Source organism: Manis pentadactyla, chromosome 8 (assembly GCF_030020395.1).
Source record: "Manis pentadactyla isolate mManPen7 chromosome 8, mManPen7.hap1, whole genome shotgun sequence".
Taxonomy (NCBI): Eukaryota; Metazoa; Chordata; class Mammalia; order Pholidota; family Manidae; genus Manis; species Manis pentadactyla.
In genome coordinates, this window is record NC_080026.1 from 74,791,104 (window position 1) to 74,814,126 (window position 23,023).

A 23,023-nucleotide genomic window follows, 5' to 3' on the forward strand; every position below is an offset into this window, starting at 1 on the left:
CCAAGAATGAGATTATAGCAGGTGCAGCTTCAAGCCTCCACAATTATCCCAGATTACCCTTTCAATAAAATGTTGACAGCCGCACAAAAACAGTCTTACTATGCAGACATTTGGAAGCAGACAGGCATTGCAAAATGTACTGGCATAACATAAGTGGTTTGGGTCCCTGAAAATATCTTTATGTTGCTAATGGAAAATTATTGTTTTTCTCACTTCATAAATATTCAGCTAGTACCTTCTAGTTCACTAGAACTTTCCACTCCCTATTTGAAAACAAAGGCTGGCACAGGAACGCTTAAGTCCTAGGTGGAAATTGCATGGCTTCTCTCCCCCGGAGGGGCAAGCAAAGCAGGAGGAAGAAAGTACGTTTGTGCGTGTTTGTAAAAACTACTCCCCTTAAGAAACCTGAGTAGAAGGAGTTAGAAGTCCCTGTAATTCCATTCGACACACAAAACAAGAAAGTAGTTGTATGTGAACATTTACCAGCAATGTCTGTGACATTAGGTAAATTACTTGTATATTTTTTCTTACCAGCAGGACCCCTCCACACACACAGACTTGGTTCAGTACTGCCTTGGATGCAAGAAAGAAAGAAACTCATTGAAATCCTCAGTGACAGGATTATTTTATATGTAGCCTTAAGAAATATAAACAATACAACAACAATCAGCAGACAAATGAAGAATTCTGTCAAATCAAATATTTAATCTTATTTAATCTTGCCTCCCATCCTGAACAAGAGCTACTCAACTTTAAGTACTTTGAGGAAAATGTAAAAAAGCATATGTACAATGAGGTTTAATAAAAGCAAATTGGCGCCCTATCGGGTAATGTTTGTTGAATACTTATCCCATGCCAAAAACATATTGACTTATTTAATCCTCACAAACACTGTATGAGGCTGGAATTCTTATAAATCTTATTTTCCAAATGAAACTGAGCCACAGAAAGGTTAAGTAGCTTTCCCAAAGGGAGTGACATAGCTGGTCAGTTCCATTAGCTATGTCAGTTCCATAGCTAGTAAATGACAGAGTTTGCTCTTGTAACCAGGCATCCTGACTCCTGAGCCTTCAGTCTTGAACCCCTGGCTCTATTGCTTCTCATTAAACAATAGTAAGACTTTGCTACTCAAAGTGAGGTCCTTGGACCAGCAGTGTTACTATCACCTGGGCACTTGTTAGAACAGTTACATCTAAGGCTTGCTCCAGATATATTAATCTGCATTTTAACAAGATCACCTGGTGATTCTTATATACATTTCAATTTGCAACAAACTGACCTAAGATCCTTATGATAGAAAGTAATCTATTTTAGAAAATAAAGATAATTAAATTTGCTCCTAATATGTCAATAGGTTTTGAATATATTAGGAAAGGATTAAAGTGTATAGGTAAGCTACTCTTCTTTTATTCTTGCTCCTCATGATCTGGTCATAAGCCTAGGTCTGAAAGTATATGTACTCATTCCTTTTTCTTAGACATGTGGTTCTTCAAATGTGGTGCATGGCCTAGCAGTCTTATCAGCATCACCTGGGCATTATTAGCTATGTAAATTCTTGGGCCCTAATCAAGACCTATTAGGGGTGGGACCCAGAAATCTATGCCTAAAAAGCTCTCTAGGTGTTTCAATTCCTGCTCAAGTTCAAGAACCGCTGTCTTAGCCCTTTGGAATCGGCATAGTGTTTGAATGACGTAGGTTATACTTTGCTGCTGAGCTTTCCTTAAAAGGTACAATTCTTTTGTTTTGCAAATGAGACAGTTTATAAATGTGTAGAAATATTTGTGATGTGAGCTTTAGTTTCAGTGAAAACAATCCATAGTCCTTAAAATAGGACTGTAGCTTCTTGCAAAACGATGAGGTGACTGAATACACAGTCTTCTCCAAAGTGGCTAATTCTTTGGAAAGGGTTGGCTCTGGTGTTTGACCCCATGTCATTTTGGTTAACTCTTTTCCCATCCCTTTTGACATTTCATTATATTTAGTTGTTACTTTTAACACTGAAAGGCCTGCCTTTGCTTGGTTGTCTGATGTGTTCTTCCCTGGCTGAGGCTGCCCTTTGACAGGCTTCTGACTTCCCCACCTCTACGGCCATCATTCTCTCAGCTGCCCTGCAGAATCTCTTAGGTGAGACCTAATAATAATTAAATGCATGTCATGTGTTGAGGACGGCATCCTTTAACTCTTCTTAATTTCCCTGCATCTAATGTCATTGTGTCTGATGTGGGGATAAGTAGCTTTCTTGATGATTATCCAAGGAACAGCTTTTCCCCCACAGTATTTCACTGTTGCGTGTGTGTGGCATGTCCCACAGGTTTTCAGCACCAGCTGATGTGTGTTCTGGTGTTTTTAAACTGGAAGCATAGGTTGGTCGTCTTGGTCAAAGTCAAAAAAAGAAAAGAAACAAGAACAGACTGACTTATAATGGTTAGAATGATTGAATTGTTTTATCCTGGGATATTTCTAGAGAATCTAGTTCTTTTGTTGTTTTTAAATTAGTGCCAGTGTATTTTACATCTGGCATAAGTCCTGGAGTGATTGCTGCTTTGCTAGTTATCAGAGCAGCCTGGGTGAACTGACTATCCTCAGAGTTTGTAGTAGGTTATGGGGAACATCTGCCTTAACTACTAGTAACCCCTTACCCCGCATACTTTATGCAGGCATTCACCTGACAATAGGATCATGACATTGAACTTCCTTCCCTGACGAAATCAGGAAAATTTCCTAAGTCTAGATCTGACTGTATACTCTCATTAGTGTCAAATATGCTGCCTTTAATTTAACTTTAAACATGGTTATAGCTTTTGGAATAAAAAATTACATTCTTTTTTTGTTGCCTCTCATCTCCCTTTTTATTGAAAGGACAAGTATGTTATTGATGGAAAAAAAGCTAACTTGTGACAGGAGAGCAATTAGTGTGAAGACCATGAATTAAAAGAAATGCCCTTCACGTTTTTTAGAATCCAGCTTGCTTATGGGTCTTCTTCTGCTTTTTCCCTCCTTAAGCCATGAAATTATAATTTGATTATTTTATATAAAAACATTTGGAACAATATCAAGTCCTCATCAGAAACAGCTCCTTTATTGCTTATTGGTATTTTTCATTAATGCCCTGCAGAAATTGGCTCAGACAACAGGTGAGTGGTGAACCACTGTGTGAAATGGGAGGGAGCAATGATGTTTTGAGTATCTAGTTCCACAGTGAGTCCTCTGTATAAACATCACTCACCTTCCACTATGTCTTGTTTTTGTTCCTCTTAATCACTATTTCCTGATTGGATAAGTCAGGAAAGGAGCAAGTTTGCACACAGGCACTGGCCTGGCTAAAACAGCCAGTAAAAAGGAAATCAGCAGGGTGAAATTCATATCCGAAAAGCATACTCCTGGCTTCCTACTTTCTGGGCAACTTGCAACAGATCAATGCCTATCTGTCTGTTTACTGAGTTACATTGAAGATTTCAAATCTCATTTGGTAGTACTAGGTGAAAACAGGATACAAGGAACACTAAAGACTGAAGCCAGTTCTGCCGATTATCTCCCAGTTCAACTCTCTACATTGCAAAGGACACAAGGGACTAAGCTGTACTCCAGCCAGTGGCTACTGTCAGCCTGATACTATGTTCAATACATGTTTGTATTTGAACAGACAGAATACACTCATGCCATGTTTAAGTAAAGCCAGACTGATGAGACATGGTACAATTAAGAAAGCACACATTGCTACTTAATCAGTGACTGAGGACATCTCATGTAGCCAATATAGGTAGATATCTTTAGATGATAACTGTTGTGTCTTTACAATGTAATAATATATCTGTTGCCAGTTGTAGCACATGGGTTATGGACTCTACGCTGTATCATCCCCCTTTCTCATGGGCTGCTCCATCCTTAAAGTAGATGGTGTAATGTACACCAAAGAAAATAAATTTGAAATCCCAAGAAGTCTGTACCTGATTATACTGTCAGGGTGTGCAGGGTAACTGTTAGAGATCTGTAATATCAGAATGGAGTGAATCAGTAGAGCCAGAGAAGGTGGAGAATTCGTTGATATTTCCTGCATTTGGGCTAAGATCTACCAAGGTCATGGCTAGATTCTATACAATTTGGCAGTGCTGCCACCTAGGGTGGTGGATTTGTTGTTCTGAACAAAGGGGGTAGATGTGTTTGCCATGTGTTTCAGGAGTTGATGGCCTTGAGCTGAAAAAAAGTGTCTATTCTCTATGGAGCTGAATGAAAGGAAAAAAGAAATAGGATTTTCTTCTGAAGTTGGAAAGTAAGGGTTTGCTTACTTCATCAACTTCAGTAATTTGAGCAGTCTTCCCTTTCTTTACTGGACAAATCGTTCTCTTTGAGGCCTTACTTTAAGCCCTCAGAGAATGCTTTTTTCACCCCTAGTGCTGGATCAGATGTTCCTGAGAGAGGCTCCCCACACACTTGGAGAACCTGCCGGGTAAGCCTGGTACTCACTACACCACACTGATATTGCTTGTTTATTGTTCTTGCTTCCACTGACCCACTCTAAGCTCCTGTCAGACAGGAAACGTGTGTGTATTGTTTCCCATAGTATCTGCAGTACTTGGCATCAAGTATTCCCTGAATACCTACTGTGGAACAAATTACTTCTCACTTTCAACCATCACTTAGACTTTAGTACTTTGCCTTTTTCCTTGATGTATCAGTGCTTCCTAATGATTCCACTCAGTGTCCTGCAATATTTTAGGACTCAGAAATAATTCTCAAGAATTAGATCAAGCCAACTAGACTGCTTAATATTTCTGGAAATGTGTCAGTTATTAGGCAATTTATCTTTGCCATAATCTACTTTGGGTAAAGGATAAGAAAATGTAAATTACAATTAGGAAAATGCAAATCTTAAATGAGTACCATATTCTGAATATTTTCGACCATTTTGGTTAAAATTACATGATATATGAGCTGACAATGCTCTTGAAGGACCTTTGGAAGATAAACTCTGTAGCTGTTGGCATCTGGCCGGATAACATTTATAAAATCACTTCATTTTTATGCACCTTTTTTTTTTTTTTTTGGTTTACTGATAAAATGAAATTATAACTTGTCTTATCTAAGTATTATTTCAAAAAAATTAGAACCACATAAGTGAAAGCCCTGTGAAAACCATGAAACTCTATTCAAATGGCTTAAAGATCCTGAAGTCTGATCTCCTTTGTATATTATGCTTATGTGAGATCCCAGTGATCATGCCAGAATTAGCAATTTGTAAGGCATTCTGGAATCCTTTTGGGGCTTTAGACAGGGACCAGACTTAGTCTGGCTTAAGCAAAAATATAACCTGACTGATCGTATAACATATAATCAGAAAGGGGGAAGGAGGTGAGGGAATATGTAGGGGTGGGGCACTGGAATTGAATTTGCCAGAATGGTGGTTCCTCAAGAAAAATATACTGCTGGCAGGCAGTATGACACCCCCATGCAAACCTTGGCTGTGGTCAGTCAAGAGTTTAGAAATAACTCTGCTACATATACTCACACCAATCTTCATCTCCTTTTATTTAGCAAATATACCTCCTTCAATGTTATAAGTAAAGAATAGCCTATGTTTGGCCATTATTTGCTGAATGAGTTGGCACAGTTAAGCTGACTGCAGGTAGGTAACTAGGTGGCTAAGATTGCGCTGAATTTCACCTTCATGCATTCACAGTCGGTGCCATTGTGTGAAAATGTTGCTTAGTGCAAGAAAAGGAAACATGTTTGATGTGTTTAAATAGAGGATCTTCTCTCTAGAAACCTAGATTTTTTTCTCCTGAAAAAATCAGTGATCCTGCTTTAAAATATAGATGATACTGCATCTTTCATCTGTGAAAATACAAGAGCTATCAGTTTCTGTGTTTCATAATAGCAGAACCAACCTCTGCATGCAGGTTAATTAAAATTCATTTTTCTGACTTGTTGAATAATCAGTTTTCTTTGCAATACTAAGCATCTTCCAGATGAGAAAAATTACAAGGAAAATGGCATTCTCATAATATGCCAGAAGCAGACAAGTTTGAAAAAACAGCTGAGCTCACTTGACATTTCTTGATGTCTTCTACTTCATCTGCCAACAAAGGAGACAGTTTGAGAGCTCCCTTTCCTGTTGAGTTTTTCCAGAATCCTGCCAAACTTGGAGAATTACATATAATTTATGAAAGGTTGGGCCAAAAACGGACATTTCTATTTCAAAGCCTACTTGAGCCTAGAAAATAAATAAATGTGAAGTACGATCGCATCTTTCTTTTAACCAGCTGTGTCATATGCTTTCTTAATGGGACCTAGACAGAAGCATTGCCTTTCATATTTATGTGAGGACATGAAAGGGATCATAAATGATGGCTGAGTCTAGCCTTAAGGTGGCAATGAGCTAAGGTGATGGAGAGTTAGACAACAAAAATGGAAACTTCTAATGCACATCAATTCTGAACTCTGCAGGGGAGATACAGTAGGGGACTAATAGACATAGAATCTTAATGCTTCACTTTTTTTTTCCAGTCACGAAGTAAGATTAATTAAGAATGCATCAAATCTATGGCTTCTGGCATATAAATACACTGCTTAGAGAAAGAGAAGCAGTATGATAGATGAACTGACTAGGAAAAGGGAAATCCTTCTTTTGGGAAGCTGAATTTTAATGTTTCTGAGTTAGATTTCCATAGTTCAACTTGTAAGGAAAAGTTACTATGAGTTTTTCAAGATGTTACTTGAATTTCAGCAAATACGTAAGCATATGTTTTCAACATCTTGGTGTAGTGTTTGGGGATGCAGCCCATCCCACTGACAAAAGGACTTACAGATGTAATACCAATTTCCTTAATGAGATTTAAGACTTAAAATCTGTTATGCACAGATGTGCAATGACATTTACCAAACATGTGCTAGTATTTTTGAATTAGGCAAACTGTTCAAAATGTGCCAACCTGCAGGGAATTGTGGCTCTGTAAGATGGCTGCCAGCAGTACACCTCAGTAACTCGCCCGAGATTGAAGCTTATGATTGAAGCCCAAATTGTGCAGTGCTGGACCCTCATTGATGGGACAGGGACCTTCTGTGTATGAAGAGCCCATTGAAATGATCTGATTAAAGTGGAATGGCCACCCAGCCTCTCCTTCTCTAAAGGATCACAAACCATCTGTTTAATAATCTTTGATTATAAAATTTTTCTGGACTTTGCCTTCAATTAAATTATGAGGAGTGTTTATAAAAGAATTAAGAGCTATCCAGAAATGAGGAGTTGTGAGACATATATATCTAAAAGTGCCAGGCATGTATGAATTATTAATTCAAACACTTACTGGCCCTTTACTGGGTGCTAGTAACTGGGGACACACTGCATTGGGGATAAAAATATGAATAAGACACACTTGCAGCCTTCAAAGAGCTCTATGCTTCCTTAAGTCAGCTTTGTGTTTGTGACCTTATTAACACACTCTGTCTTTATCTTAATTTCCCTCTTAGCCTTGAAGACTGCCTAAACCTGTTTGCAGCTTAACAGGTGATGGTTCGTATTATTCTGAGGTAGTGAGCCAACTTCATGCCTGGTCTGAACTTTTATTCTTTCTTTCTTAACTCTCAGAATTGTCTGCATCTTATAGGCTACTGTTCACTTGTTCTGTTTTCTATGTATTTTTAAGATGGTAACATGATTAAACAACATCCTTGAGCTACATTTTCAGTGCCAGGCATCATGCACAGTATCCACCATACATTTTTGTATCTGAGAGCAATTTTCTGAGGCTTACTTTTATCATCTCTATTTCCTCAATAGAGGAATGAGAGCTTAAATTACCTGCCTGAGGCCACACAGCTTGTGTATGATACAAGGAGGTGTTCCTGCTGTAGCATGCTGTCTCAGGCCTATTTATTTCACATTCTTGAGCCTTTACATTTTTGCATAAAACATTAATTGAGATACCATTTCCTTCACTAAAGTCAACAAATCATACCACCTTTTTTCTGGAAATCTGTCTGCATGGCACAGAGTCCATCATTAGACCATCATCCTTTTGTGCAGTGCCCCATTCAGGGAGATGTCATATCAAAATAATTATCATTATGTACTCAGACGTGTAGATGTAAGGCTCCCCTCTACACTGATCCTTCAGTGACTGTAAAAGCTTATGGTTCAGTTGCTCCTTTGAGGTGATGCAATTCAATTTCCCATCTGATTCAGGTACCCTTTCTCCACCATTTTATCAGGTGATCTACTGGAGCATTTCCTGTGATGGAAGGCTGCTTCTTACAGGATGAAGCTGTTGCTGTATTCCTTTTGTCTTGACATTGAATCTTAATCACTAACCCTGCACATTTTAATTACTGGTTTAATTTTGTCATTGACAAGTCTGAAGGAATTACCTCTTAATCTACCAGAAACATTTTGTGGTGGATTGATTTAAATTTGACTTGAGATGGAATAATTAATTCTTGAAAGTAAGATGGAATGTAATAAAATAGTGTGAATTTTAGGAAAAGTAAAGGAAGTTAACTTTCACCAGAAAGGAGGTACTTGAGAACAAGATCTGTATCTTGTTGATCTTTGTGTTACCAGTGCTTAGTATAGTTCTTGGTGCATAGTAAGCTCTCAATAAATGCCTGTAGAATGTTGGTAATAAATGTCTGAACACAAGATTTCAGGGTTACCCTTAATTTTATTATAAACAGCTCCACTGAATTTATTTGAAGCCTATAAAACCTTTTAGGACAGTTACTGAGTTTTCCCTTTCTCTTATCCAAACTGAATATACTCAGTTGCTTCATCTTTTTCACAGATGGTTTCCCTCCTTATAACCTAGCCATTTAATTTACCCTAAAACATTTGTTGAGTACTGTGAAAAAAATCCTGGAAGTCCTAGCAGACAATGGTATTAAAATAACTCAGGTACATGAATAATTATGAAACAAGGTAGAGTGATAAAAGCCATGAAGGAGGCATAATCAGAAGACTGTGGACAGAGATTGACTGGTTCTAGCTAGGGTGAGCTGGAAAGTCTTCATGGGGAAAACGGTCTTTAAACTGGATTGTCAGAAGTAAAGGAAAAGGAGCAAAGACCTGGAGACAGGGTAAGGAAGGGTAGACTTGGAAACTGGACATTAGAATCATTGGATGAAAATAAAGGTATGTATAAGAGATTGTAAGAAACGAAGATAGAAATGTACTTTGAACTGAATATGGATTAGATTTAAGGATGGAGAGTTTTTGCTTTATTTATTGGCAGTAGGTAGCCATTAAATGTTTTGTAGGATAGACAAATAGGATTAAAAGTAGTGCTTTAGGAAGATCAGTCTTGTAGGACTAGGATTGGGATAGTTTATCGCTTTCTTAATTGTGCTTCTCTGTAAGTAGCTCTTTACTATTTTTCAGTGGACTGAACTCATAGCACTTCAGTCTTCACAGTTCTATTATCTGTGGGTCTTTTTCTGACTCCATTGGCTCTCAGACCCTAATCTGTACCTGAGTTATGCAGAAGGACAATTATTTCTGAGAGGCTCATTCCCCCCTTCTTTCTGCTCTTTTTCCTAAAATACTTGACCTTTGCCTGCTGCCAGGTTGGTTCAGATGACCCAAGGTCTTTTCATGTATTTGCTCATTCCTACATCCCTCTCTCCAACCCCAGCCTCCGCTACCAACTTTTTATAGAGCTAGATGTCTAAAGATTTCCAAATAATTGCATTTTGTCTTAACAGACTTAAGAGAATACAGTGTATTATTGTAAATAAGGATCACAAGGGAAAGCCTGGGGCTCTTAGGGAATTCCCTGCTTCCACAGCTCAGTTTTGTGTTCTTAGAACCTGTTACGAATCAGCATATAACGGTACCCAAAATAATATTCATTACTATTATATCTGTACTAGAATATATCACCATCCATTTGGCCCTTCCAGTATCCCTCATATTTGAAAGTACATTTATATTTTAAAACTATTATGTTTGGTAATGTTCTAGTATTTTCACAAAGTCACCAGTTGGCCTTATCAGTCAACTTGTATAAGGTGAAGTCAAACAGATTTTAGAGAAACAACTTTCATTTCTATTGGCTTCATTATAGGGCAGCCCACTACACCACATCCTTTTGAATCCATGAACATCATGACAACTATTAAGTTTATAATTATTATCCACAATGTCCAATTTTATAATTCATCCTTTTTATATAATATATTTATAATAGAGATAACTTTTCCAAGCAAGAAAAGTTAAAATATAACCCCACACTAATAATGAGACAGTTTGCACAGTGGAGACATCAGTGTGCTCCAGATGCACTGCAAACACAAATGGCCTTTTCTAATTATGAAGCATTTGTCTCAGAACATTCCAGCAGCTGAAATTTGGCTTTAGGCTGCCATATGCCTTAATAATCTGGGGAAGCAGTTATGGGCTTCATGGAGCCCCTCAAGCTCTCTTCCAAGTCTTTGATACTGTCACGTTGAGTATCTGAGTGATCACAGATGATCCAAGCATCAAGAAATGGGATGGGGTGCATGGCAGGTAAAAGAAAGCTTCTGGAATTCCTTGAAGAGCACCTTATGGTATGAGCGGTATGAGCTAGCACTTTTTAAGGTTGAAGGTGAAGAAGGAGAGTAAGCTAGTGACACCTTTCCTGTCCTTCTGCCTGCACTCAGCCCTCCAAAGCTTGCAGGCTATTTAGACAAAGTGTAGATCAGCAGAGAGTTTCAAGTATGACCCTCCCTGATCTGAGAATGTTCCCTGGCAAACAGGCTGACTTGGAGAAGAATAAATTGCTCTACAATCCTTGTCAGAAAGCTAGTTTCACTATAGGGGAAAGATGTTCAGACATAGCTCAGATTGAAAACCAGTTGTCTCCTCATAGACATTATGAAAGTCTGTGGTGAGTGTCCAGTTAAGTAGAGGAACAGAGACAGATTTTAGACAAAATGTTTGACACACATGCAAAATTCAATTTAGAAAATACTTAATCAGCTCTTGCTTTGTGCTGTCCCAGTGAACAAGAGAAACATGTAGTGAAATATGAGTATTTCTGTTCTAGAGCAGCACTGACAAAGAGAAATGTTATGTGATATATGTAATTTTATATTTTCAGATGATCACATTAAAAAAATAATAGGTGTAATTCATTTTAATAGTATATTCTTATTATCCCAGTAGATCCAAAATATTGTCATTTTTTAAACAAATAATATAAAATTATTCTGAAAATATTTTAGGATCTTTTTTCACACTACATCTTTCTAATTCTGTGTGTAGTTTATATGTACAGGACATTTCATTTCTCACCAGCTTCATTTCTAGTATTCAATAGCCGTGTATGGCTAATAGCTGTCATATTGGACAGTGCTTATGAATTATCAAGGGCTAAGAAAATACAAACAAGCTTGCAAAAAGTTTTGTCTGAAAAGCTCTTAAAAGGTGAAAAAGTAAATAATGATTTTGAGCTGAGCTTTGCAAGGATGAGTGGGAGTTTTAGAAGACAAGCTTGCCATTCTACCCATTTTTAAGTGCAATTCAATGGCATTAGGTGTATTCATACTGTTATGCACCCATCACCACCATTAATATGAAGAACTCTTTCATGATCTCAACCTGAAACTTTTAACCATTAAGCACTAACTCCCCATTTCTCTCTCCCTCCAGCCCCCGGTAACTACCATTCTACTTTCTGTCCCTATGAATTTAACTATTCTAGGTACCTCATATCAATAGAATCATGCAATACTTGTGGTTTTGTGTCTGGCTAGTTTCACTTTTATATTTTCAATGTTCATATATGTTGTAGCATGTATCAGATTTTCTTACAGCTGAAAAACTTCCATTGTATGTCTGGAATGTCTGTGTCCTATTTATGCATTCATCCTTTGGAGGACATTCGAGTTGTTTCAGCCTTCTGACTGTTGTGGATAATGGTGCATGTGCAAATAACTGTCTGCATCCCTGCTTTAAATTCTTTGGGTATATACCTAGAATTGCTGGGTCATATGCTAATTCTGTGTTTAATTTTTTGAGGAACTCCTATACCATTTTCTACATTGTCTACACCATTCCACATCCCCACCAGCAATGCACAATGTAATTTCTTCACATCCTTGCTAATACTTATTTTATCCTTTTTTTTTTAAGAATAGTCATCCTAATTGAGTGTGAAGTGGTATTGTGGTTTTGATTTGCATTTCCTTATCATTTAAAGTTGTATTAAGCATCTTTCCATGTCCTAATTATCAGCCACTTCTACAACTTCTTGATCAACTTTTGTGAAGGGAAAAATTATCCCTAATATATAAAATTTACTTGGCTGATGCTTGATAATCTTCATGACATTTCATCTTAACCTCCTTAACATTCTCAAAGCCACCTGAGGGTCAAGGTGTCTGCCATGGCACTCACAGCAACCTAGCACATTCACTTCTAGAGGGCAATATCTGTTGGACCAAGTGACTCCAGAATGTTAAGGTTGTTACACTTCTTTATTATGTCAATGATAATTCTAAAAGTATGAGAAAGTAGTTTGGTGATACAGTGTTATATTTAAAGCATAGAAATAAAAGATTACAAGCTTAATTGTGCCTTATAAGTCCCTGGGGTTACCTTACATGCATGGTTCTTGCACTTAAAAAATGGCAAGTATTTGCCAATAAATGCCACTTGTATTTTGAATAATGTGAATAGACCATTCATGATTCCTCTATTTCCATTCATAATTCCAGGCTAGAAAGTTGTGTGTTAGGGTCAAATTCTTTTTCCCTAATATGTCCTATATATTCATAATCCTCCATACCTGTCAAATTCATCCATCTCCCTACCTTTATTGCCACTACCAGAGTCTACCCACTTGGATAATTACAAGAAACCTGCTAATCTCTAACTCTTTATCTCTCTCTCTATATATTTATCTCTCTCTCTCTCTCTTTATATATCTCTCTTTATATTTTTCTATATCTCTCTTTAGATCTCTTTATCTCTGTCTCTATGTCCCTGTCTCTTTTTATCACTCTCATGCTCACTCTCTTCTATCTCTCTGTCTCTGAACCTGTCTCTCTTGCTCCCCTCGTCTTGGCCTCCTCCACTGCACCATTAGGCTACTGCTAACATAATTTTCCTCAAGTGGATCAGTTGCCTTAAACCTTCAGCACCCCCTCCTCACTGCCTCAGAATCATTCCCAACTCAGAAGCAAGAATACAAGCCCCTTGCAGTTTCCTCCAAGTGTCACAGTTTCTTCTTTACACAAGTGGGCCAGACCCCTCTTTTTGGAAAGCCCGGGAATGGTAGTGGTGATGGGGGGTTGCAGGGTGGGGATAAAGTCTAGCAACTTCTTTAGCACACTTAGTTCTGGAGTCAGGCCTGAGAGGTGCCTGCTGGGCTCAGCGTTAACCCTTTATTGCTGGGCTGCAGGAAACCCAGGGAGTCCTGTGGGGAGGACAGGGATAGGCATGGAGTTCAGGGAAGTGGCTGTTCACCAGATAAGCATTATTTACTTATAAACACTTTGCCCCCATGGACTCTGGCCAGCTAATTATCACCGCTGCCCTTGCAGCTCTGCCTCCTTCCTTGTGGGGATCCTTTTCTCCAGGACTTGGTTAAAGCAGGGGCTCATAATTCTGTGGGTGCCAGGGACCTGTTTGACACTCTGATGAAGCTTATGGGCCCCTGTAAGAATATTTTTAAAAATATAAAATAAAACAAGATTACAAAGGAAAACATTGACATTGAAATACAGTGAGAAAACACTTCATGACTAATTGTGTTAAAATGACATACTCAATAAGATTTAGAGGCAGGTCTAGTAACGACCATAATTTCAAAGTAATGAGTATCAATTATATTTAAGATCAGCAAAATGTAGGATAATATAAAAATAGCCATGGATTTTGTTTGTCACCTGTACTTACAGTAGTGAGAAATGCTCAATTTCAGTAACAGGGCAATAAAAGTAAAGATATTTATAGCCTCACATTCACACCTCTAAGTTCCATCCACAGACTCCTTGGGGCTCCATGGATCCCAGGTATCTCATTTAGGCTGCTATAGTGGTTTAAACAACTATTTCTTACATATCTGGGGGCCTGAAGTTTAAGATCAGAGTGCCGTGTGGCTGGGTTCCGAGTAAGGTCTCTCTTCCTGGTTATCTCCTCGTGCGGTCTTTCCCTGGGGTGTGTGTGGAGAGAGAACATGAGCTCAGGCATCTTCTCCTGTTTCTATAAGGACACTCTTCCCATTCTGTAGCTCCATCCTCATGGCCTCATCTCAACCAAATTACCTCCTGTAATAGTGTGATTTATAATAAATAACATAATGGTCTTTGTCCCCATTTCTGGCACACAGCATCTAAAATCCTCGAATTGCCAGAAGGCTGAGAGTGATAAAGGTGTCTCTTACTATGTTGATGAGGTGACTTTTGGACTCCAGTTAAGGGTGGGACTGGTTGCCAGGAGACTCACCATATTAAGGAGAAATGAAACTTTCAGTCCCACCTCCAGGGAGGGGAGAAGGCCCAGTGATTGAATCTATCACCAGTGGCCAGTGATTTATTTAGTTGTGCATATGTGAGAAAGCCTTCATAAATACCCAAAGGACAGGGTTCCAGGAGCATCCGGGTTGGTGAACACCTGGAGATTTGGGGTGTGGCATTCCTTGGAGAGGGCATAGAAACTCCCAGTCCTTCCCCATACTTTGCCATCTACATTTCTCCTTTATCCTTTTATAATAAAGCAGTGATCTAGTAAGTAAAATACTTTTGAGTTTTGTGAACCATAGCAAATTAATAGAATCTGTGGATGGGATCTTAGGGATCTGAGTTAAAGCCAGTGGGTCTGAAGTTCAGGTAACAACCTGGGCTTGTGAGTGGTATCTGAAGGAGGTCAGGGTACAGTCTTGTTGGATGGAAACTTAACCTGTGGAATCTGATACTGTCTTTGGGAAAATAGCATCAGAATTGAGTTAAGTTGTAGGACTCCCTGGTGGTACCTAAGAATTGCTTATTGGTGGGGGAACATCCCCATCCTGCCCCAACATTGAAGTGGGTACCAGAATCTATTACCTCCCAAAGGCTCTACCTCCAAATACCATCACGTTGAGGATTAGGGCTTTAACTTTTGAATTTGGAGCAAATACGTTCAGTCCATAATACTAGGTGAAGAGCCCTGGTTTAGATACTCTGCTCTGCAATGCCTTTCTAATAGGCCCTTATCAGCTTGTCCCCACAGGGAGTCTATGATACCTTTTGGGTATTCACAGTCCCAGATATTTACCCCCTTCTAGCACTTACTCTTGACTTGTTTTTCTATTATGTAAGAATCAACAAGTTTTCTATAAAGGCTGGATAGTGTGTTAAAAATACTCAAGTTAGCCAGAGACAATATGTAAATGAGTAGATGTGGCTGTGTTCTAGTAAGAATTTTATGGCCACTAAAATTTGTTTCATATGATTCTCATGTGTCAGAAAGTACTTTTCTTTCAAAATTCTGTGACCATTTCAAAATAACACATTCTTAGCTAGTGGCTTGTACAAAGACTGACCATGGGCCAGATTTGGCGCGGACAATAGAACCAGTGTCAGCTACATTGCTGTGGGCTGAATATATGTCAGTGCTTTATACCCATGTGTTCTTTCTCACTGTTCTTCTAAAATTTGAATTGGACAGCAGGAGAATTCAAGCCAGACCCAGGTCTGGGGCCTCTTAGGCTAGGAAGTTCTGTGACTCCTTGTTCTGTAATCTTGGTGTCCCTTAGATGAAGGCCAACTGTTGCTTCTATCAAAGGTGTTTTTAATATAGTAATATACTTAGAGATACTAGAGCACTGGCAACTTACATATTTTCCACTGAGTTCAACATGGCATTAAAAAAATGATGAAGGTTTCAGCAGAGAATTTTAGATACATACTGAACAAAAAGAAAAATCCCTTCCCAACCCTTTCTCTGTCTCATGCCCTTGGGCCTTAAATGTTAAACAATAACAGTCATTGTGAAAAATCACAGGAACTTTATTTGTGAAGTACTGTTTATTCCCTACAGAGATTAACATACTGCTTAAGATCAAAGGTAAATAAAGAATGTTTGTCATTGTTTTTTGTTTTTCTGTTTTATGTTGGGGAATGATTCCTCAGGTATATGGAAGACTTATACTCCAGCAGGCTAGGAAGCAAGATGGTAATCGTAACTCTGATATGACCACATTTTTTATAACAAGGCAAGGTGATTATTAGTCATGCTTGCCCACCTATAAATGCTGACTTGACTACTGTGCACGATGGCTGAATAGAAAAAAGGTTTTGGCATCTTGCCCAAGGTCAGGGATAAATCTGCAATCAGATGAAACCATGTTCATTATCATGCAAAAATCTGAAACAGTTTTACTTAGAGATATTTCATTTCATTTAGAGACATTTCAATGTAAATGGGAATCAAAAGATAAAATAAAAATTCTGAATTCTGTTTATTAATACATGGATTATGGTATATTTACATTAAAATGTCTAAACTGAACTTAACATTAGAATCTGCCTGGGTTTTTTTTTTTGTTGTTGCAGGTGAACTTTGTGTACAAATTTAACTAGCATATAGCTCCAGTGCTTATGAAATGAGAAGCTAATTTCTTGAGTGAGGGAATATTATAAGAAATGAGATAGTGACTTTTTCTCTAAGGGGATGTACAAACTTATTGAGGAAACATGATACAGTCATAGTATAGATAATTAATATTGACAATGTGTGTAAAGTGCCAGTGAATGACACAGATAGAAAAAGGTATAGTTGTTCATAGGATAGAAAGATTGTTCATCAGGAGGGTCCTGGGAGGGAGACTAGACTTGAATTGTGAACACTTAAAGTACTGCAGATAACTTGGTCACAACATTTACGTGCATGTACACATAAACAAAACACTTACACAGTCCCCTACACACCTACACACCTGCCAAGCCTTTGCACTTACTCCCACTGCTGCTGTAATCGTGAAGACCCTCTTTGACTCCCGAATCACTGCACCCTTGTTTGGAGCTCATTGCTCCTTGCTAGCAACTGTGCACACAACGTATTACCAGAACAGCTTTCCTCACACGGAGCTCTCATCATAGAGTATTCTGCCCTATGGTTTTGAAATAAGTTCTGTGGTAGCACCAATGTTGGTCTGTGTTCTGCCTCACTTGGGTATCTCCATATCCAATTTATGTCCCTCATGTTAGTCTTTCTCAAGTATCACTATGATCATATCTCTGTTTAAGAGTTTATAATAGAAACTTTTATATAATGCTGCCATAAATATGCATTGTGAAGTGTTCTGCAGGGAGATTCTTACAATGTATGTAATCATTCCTTCCAGGTGTATTTTAAAAATACATATACTAGTATGACTATTTTTATTGCCACTGTTTTTAAAATAAGGAAATTGGTTGGTATATCCTAATTTGTCTTTTGGGGGGAGGCATTTCTATACTGGAAATACCTAGGAATGGTTACGATGCTAAATAAAGAAAATCTTGATGTGTTTTTTCTTGTAGCATTAAAATTTTTTGTACCCATAGGTACCCTTTAGAATTGTGGTTCTTTGCTTTGGTTTATTTTGTCTTTTAAAGATCTTTAATAGCTTACTGTCACTCATCAATTCACCCTGCCTTCCAAGGCCCTGCATCAACTTCCTCCCAAACTATGAAGCAACCCTCCAGAAGTCAGAGCCTTCTCAGTCTCCTTTATCCCTCACTGGACTCCCACCACCCAAGCTCACTCCCAGCTGGGCTCTTGCTTGTGCACTTCCCTCACCTGATCCCCCTTTGCCCGGCTGTACCCTAGCTCTACTCCCACTGTTCAGGGTTCTACTTCTCTGAATTATTCCTGATTTTCACAGTCCTTTGTGGCTGTATTATCTAGTTTCCTATATTTATCTCAAGTAAACATGTCCTGGAAAGGAGCCTGGATTCAGCAGAGGAACTAGAAGGTGGCTGGAGAATATCTGAGATGAGCATTGTCTTTCATGAGAGTTCATTTTTTAAAGGATGTTTGGAATGGAGCCACCCGTACAACAGTCCTTACTGCTTTGTTCTTTTTCTGCCTACCCGAGTACCTTTGTCTCCAATAAAGAGCTGGCCAAGGGAGAAGTCATGCTCTAGTTTCTTAGCTTCAAACAGTTTTGCAAGAAAAAATTTATGTATAATTCCAAGATAAGGATTTACTCTAGAGGACAAGATTTATCATTTTTCTCCCTGTTCTCTGTATTACTTCTTGCCCCTTTCCACAAGGCACACATGTGGCCTGATTAATGTTTCTCCCCTTTCTTACCCCCAAATCTTGATCCATTGCATTTGCTGGACTTGGTCTGATGTGTGTAAAGAAGTGAGAATTGCATTTTTTCATCTTTCTCTGTTTGGCTCATTAAACTACATCTTGGCCCCATTCACCGGTCTTGCTGTAAGCCCTGCACAGCCCTCTCTGCCCCATACCCCGTGGGTTGAGTTGTCTTTCTTAGTTATTGTGCTAACTTGAATTTTTTTCTATTAGGAAAATTTACAAACATACATAAAAATGGAGAGCAGAGTAAAATAAGCCTCTTGTTTACCCATCACACAGATTCAAGTACCCAGATTTTTAGTGTACTTCTTTAAAACCTAAGTTTATCTTGATACATTGTTCTGTTACACTGCATCTGTTTTTTCTCTAAAACTTTGTATTGATATGCTTAATAGATCAAACGGTGCAATTCTGTGGTATTCAGTTTCAACACTTAATCTTGTCAAAGAAAGCAGTATGTATAAGAGTAATAATTAAAATTCGATAAGCATGTAACTTCATGTGGTAATTTTGGGCACAGTTCAGTTTGTAAAATAAGATTTGTGTGGAAATGATTGGGTAATTATTTCTATTAAGATTGCTCCTAAACCTGAAAGCTAAATTTTCACCTCTACTTTTTGCAATTAAAATATGATCATATGATTCATTAACAACAGTCTAGATAACTAAGGAGTGTTATTACTTGTGATTTTCTTCATACGTAGTCTTGAAATTAATAATTACTTGAAAATGTATACTTTGGCATTCTCATCCCTAAAAGACATAAGAGTAACAGGAAATTTCCTATTGAACAATAATACTAGTTTGGAAAATTATGAACTACATTTTGCCTGTAAGAATACGTGCCTTTAAAAAATAGGATAACATTATATCAGAATTCTCATTAATGAGAATTAATCATTTTCATATCTCTCATGAATAACTAATTTCTTTTTCATATATAGTTGAAGCTCCCTAATTAATTTTTCCATTTGTTTCTTCTTTTTCTCCAGCTCTTGTAAATGTGAAGCTCTGGGCCATTGATCGACAATGTTTTCAAACAATAATGATGAGGACAGGACTCATCAAGCATACCGAATATATGGAATTTTTAAAAAGGTAGGATGCTTTCTTCCTCCTTTTGAAACTGTTTATTGTCTTTTTATCCCTCTTCTCTGAAATGCAGCAAAAGGAAGATAGTCTTAATAGCCTACGAATTTGTCAGAGTACAAGACTTTGGACTGCCTTATTTCTGTTTCTGGTGCCAATTTTTATGTTATGTGGTTTAGTTAGAACTTCAGTTTCATTCAACATTCTCTAATAGAGAAGTATGGCTGAAAGAAACAAATGAGAATTAAACAGAAAAGGATGTTCAGTGCATCTCTATCAGTTAATGTATTTTGGTATCTTTTCTAAAGCAAACCACACTTGAAGACTGAATCATCTGTAATCTCTTGTGTAATGTTGCATATTAAAGGTCAGATGACTAAGATGGAAAAGGTCCAAGAAGAAACTTATTATCCTTTAATCTGTTTAATTTACTAAATTAAGTTCATTTTATGTTCTACTTCTGAAAAATCAAAAGCTTTTTCATTTCAATATAGCAGGGAAATTGGAATTTAAAAAACTTCATTTCTGAGGAATACTCTGATTTTCACTAAAATGCATTGCTTTGTCTCAAAGTTTATTTTAAAGAAAATACATTTTATCATTAAAAAGAATATTGACAACTCTCACTTTTTTCAAAAAGCAATTTTGTATCATTTTTCTCTTAAACAGAACCATCATTAAATTGGCAGTACAATCCCTTTTAACTCACATAAATCTGATGCACAGATTATGTGAGTTAAAAGGGATTGTACTGCCAATTAAGAGTTTGTGTGACTGCTAGAATATTAAACTTGCTTTTTCATTTATGTCTTTACTTTGGGTGAAGAAATGGTTTCAATGGAGTTAAAATCAAATTTACATTTTATACCTATTGAATTTCCTTAAGATGAAATTTTAATATTAGATATTTCTTGTGGTTAATTTTGTTTTTGATTCATTGTTCATGCATTTTTTCATTCCTACGTGACTTGTTCCTTTATAGTCCTGCTACAAGGACAATAAAATTTAATTTGTTATCAAGTAATAATATGTTAAATATGCACTTTCAGTAGGGCATTTGGTTTTTTCCTCAATGTGACTGGATAAAACATTTAGGAAAACTGGAAATGCATATTTCTGCTTGGAGTTTATTCAGGTGCTGTGTGTGTGTGTGAATATATATATATATGTGTGTATGTACAGTGATATGTGTATATAGGTAAGTATGTGTGAATGTGTGACATTTCTTGTTGGTCAACTTAGAGCAGCTGGTTGAATAAAAAAGAGGTAGGTGTTGACTTTGATGTCACTTCCCATCTGGCCGCTTTGTGAAACATCAAGTCCACATCAGTTGTGAATACAGTACTGTGCTAGGAGTCCAGAGAGGTGACACAGTGGCCATCATTGCCTGCGGCCAGCTTTAATCTTCCTAAATTATGACTGTGACCAACTGGTTCTCGCTCTACAACATTTCAATGGCTCATGGCTCCTGTTGAATTATATACAGCATTGTTGGCTGCCTTTTCAAAGCTCTCTCGAAGCCAGGCAGCCCCCTTTATCAGCCTGATTTCTTCTTACCGCGGGCAAACTGCGATTCCTTGTGCCCAGACAGGCGCTGTGCTTTTATACAGCACTTGGCCTCAGTTGCCTTTTGTCCCCACCATCTCTGTCTTTCAGTCCAAATAAAAGCTGCTGCTTCCACAGACACTGGCCTCATTTCACAGAGGTAACCTCTCCCTCCTCCGGAGCTTCGTGTCTGCCATGTGTCTCATTTTCTGCTTTGTTTTATTATAATCTGACTACTAAGCTTATTTCTATGTCTAGACTGTAAACTTATCAGGCTTCGAGCTCTTCTTTAAGCATCAGAGTATTCTTTGGCACACAACTCACTAGCTTGTAGAAAGGCAGTTATAGGACAGTAAGTGCAGAATCAGTATATAATTGGCAGGGCCCAGTGCAAAATGAAAACTCAGGGTCCTTTTTCAAAAATTGGTAAAAATTTCAAGACATTGACAGCATAGTATTAAACCAAGAGCTGAGATCTTAAGTACAAGTTGCCCACTCACGAAGCTGAAAGAGTGAATCACACTCATTCCTCCTTCGCATTGCCAGGTTAACTAACGATGCTCACATGTAATTTGCAAGGCTGTTAAGAGATGGCAAGTGTCTCCAGGAAAGATAAATACTGTTAAAAACTAAGATGACTAAAATTACACTTTTCTGCCATAGCTGCAGAATTGCTTTGGTTCCCTATTTGACTTTTAAAAATTTTGCTTACCACTCTTTTATATAATATAAAATTGTTAGGCTTTTGTATAGTCAAGCCAGTCAACTTTTTCCTCTTATGGCTTCAAGTTCAGAGAGGCTCACTTACCTTAACCATCACAAAAACATAGACTTACTACTTTAAAGTTGTCTGTAGGCAACTGTGTGTGTGTGTGTTGTGGGGTGGGGGTGGAGGGTGGTTCTATAATGTACATGCTAAGTAAAATTTTCATCTGAATTTTTCTGTAGATACTGTATACTTGAGTTAAAGCAATTGTGGCACTATCAGAAAAACAAAAACTCTAGCAGATATTATAATTGATCAGAATTCTTTGCAGTCTCTATTATCTTTCTTGCCTTCCTAACAGACAAATTTCAGGGGCAGTGACAGGCTACAAGAGGAATTATCTGTTCATATCTTATCACTGCTCATCTCCCCATACCACTCTTTCTCTTCATTTCTCTAAAAAAGTAGTAAATTGGAGGGTGGGAAAAGGGGACACCTCAGGCATATAAATGCACTGTCAGAATAAAAGAATTTTTCCTTTTTGCCAATGTTTTTAAAATTTTGATTCCAGTGTGTTTACCCATTTTGGAACTACCCCTCATGTGGCTTGGCCTGCTCTTCGCTATTAAATGCCACAGCAAACTGTGATCCTGGCTCTTTAATCCTATTTAGTCATTTCTCTTTTGTGCCTATCTTTCACATATCCTGATAAACAAAGATGTTCCTATGCAAGCACAGTGAAAAAATATTCAAGGGGCAGTGCTGCTAAGCAAGACATGATTGCTATAGGTCCAGTAGTCAATTTGCCAGTTGCCAGCATTTTCCATCTCCTTTGGCTACTGAAAATGTTCTTGTTTTTAAGACAGATTCTGAAAAATGAGCCAAATAGCTGCCAGAGTTCACTTGTGTTGCTTTTCTCTGAGCATATTCTCTGTGTTTCAGTTAGCATTAGCATCTATGCCCCAGAAGAGCATTAGAGCATAGTTGAGGGACCACTGCAATGTGCTTGTGGATTTTCTGTTAGCTCCAAACTGTGATGATAATGACAGTGATGATGAAGAACCTCTATTCACATTACTTGCCTCAGTGACAAATCAGACACGTCATGGACTGTTTGGCATTTAAGCTATTCAATCAATCCTGGTGATCCTCAAAAACTTTCATTTATCCACTTAGGAATCTTCTGTTAAGGCAGATGTACTCATGCCATTTTCCTACACGAAACCTTTCCACGACTTCTTATCAGCCCTAAGATAAAGCCTCTGTCTTTAGCACTGTCTCGCCTGGCTGCTCCCCAGAACTTATCTCACTCTCCATCTTCTCCTTACCCCTCCTCTCACTTTCTCTTTGCTGCAGTCACATGGCAGTCTTTCATTTCTTAGATGTTCCATGTTCCCTTCCGGTGCAGATCATCCCAG

The 23,023-nt window shown here is 37.9% G+C and overlaps 1 protein-coding gene across 2 annotated transcripts in view; it reads left to right on the forward strand.

The window, feature by feature from the left end:
- Positions 1–23,023, forward strand: part of PRKG1 (protein kinase cGMP-dependent 1) — a 1,239,474-nt gene that overhangs the window by 775,495 nt on the left and 440,956 nt on the right. For both annotated transcript variants that reach the window (XM_036924011.2, XM_036924010.2), the window contains exon 4: positions 19,258–19,363. In XM_036924011.2, the coding sequence (XP_036779906.1) occupies positions 19,258–19,363 (106 nt within the window). The remainder of the gene's footprint in view (positions 1–19,257; positions 19,364–23,023) is intronic.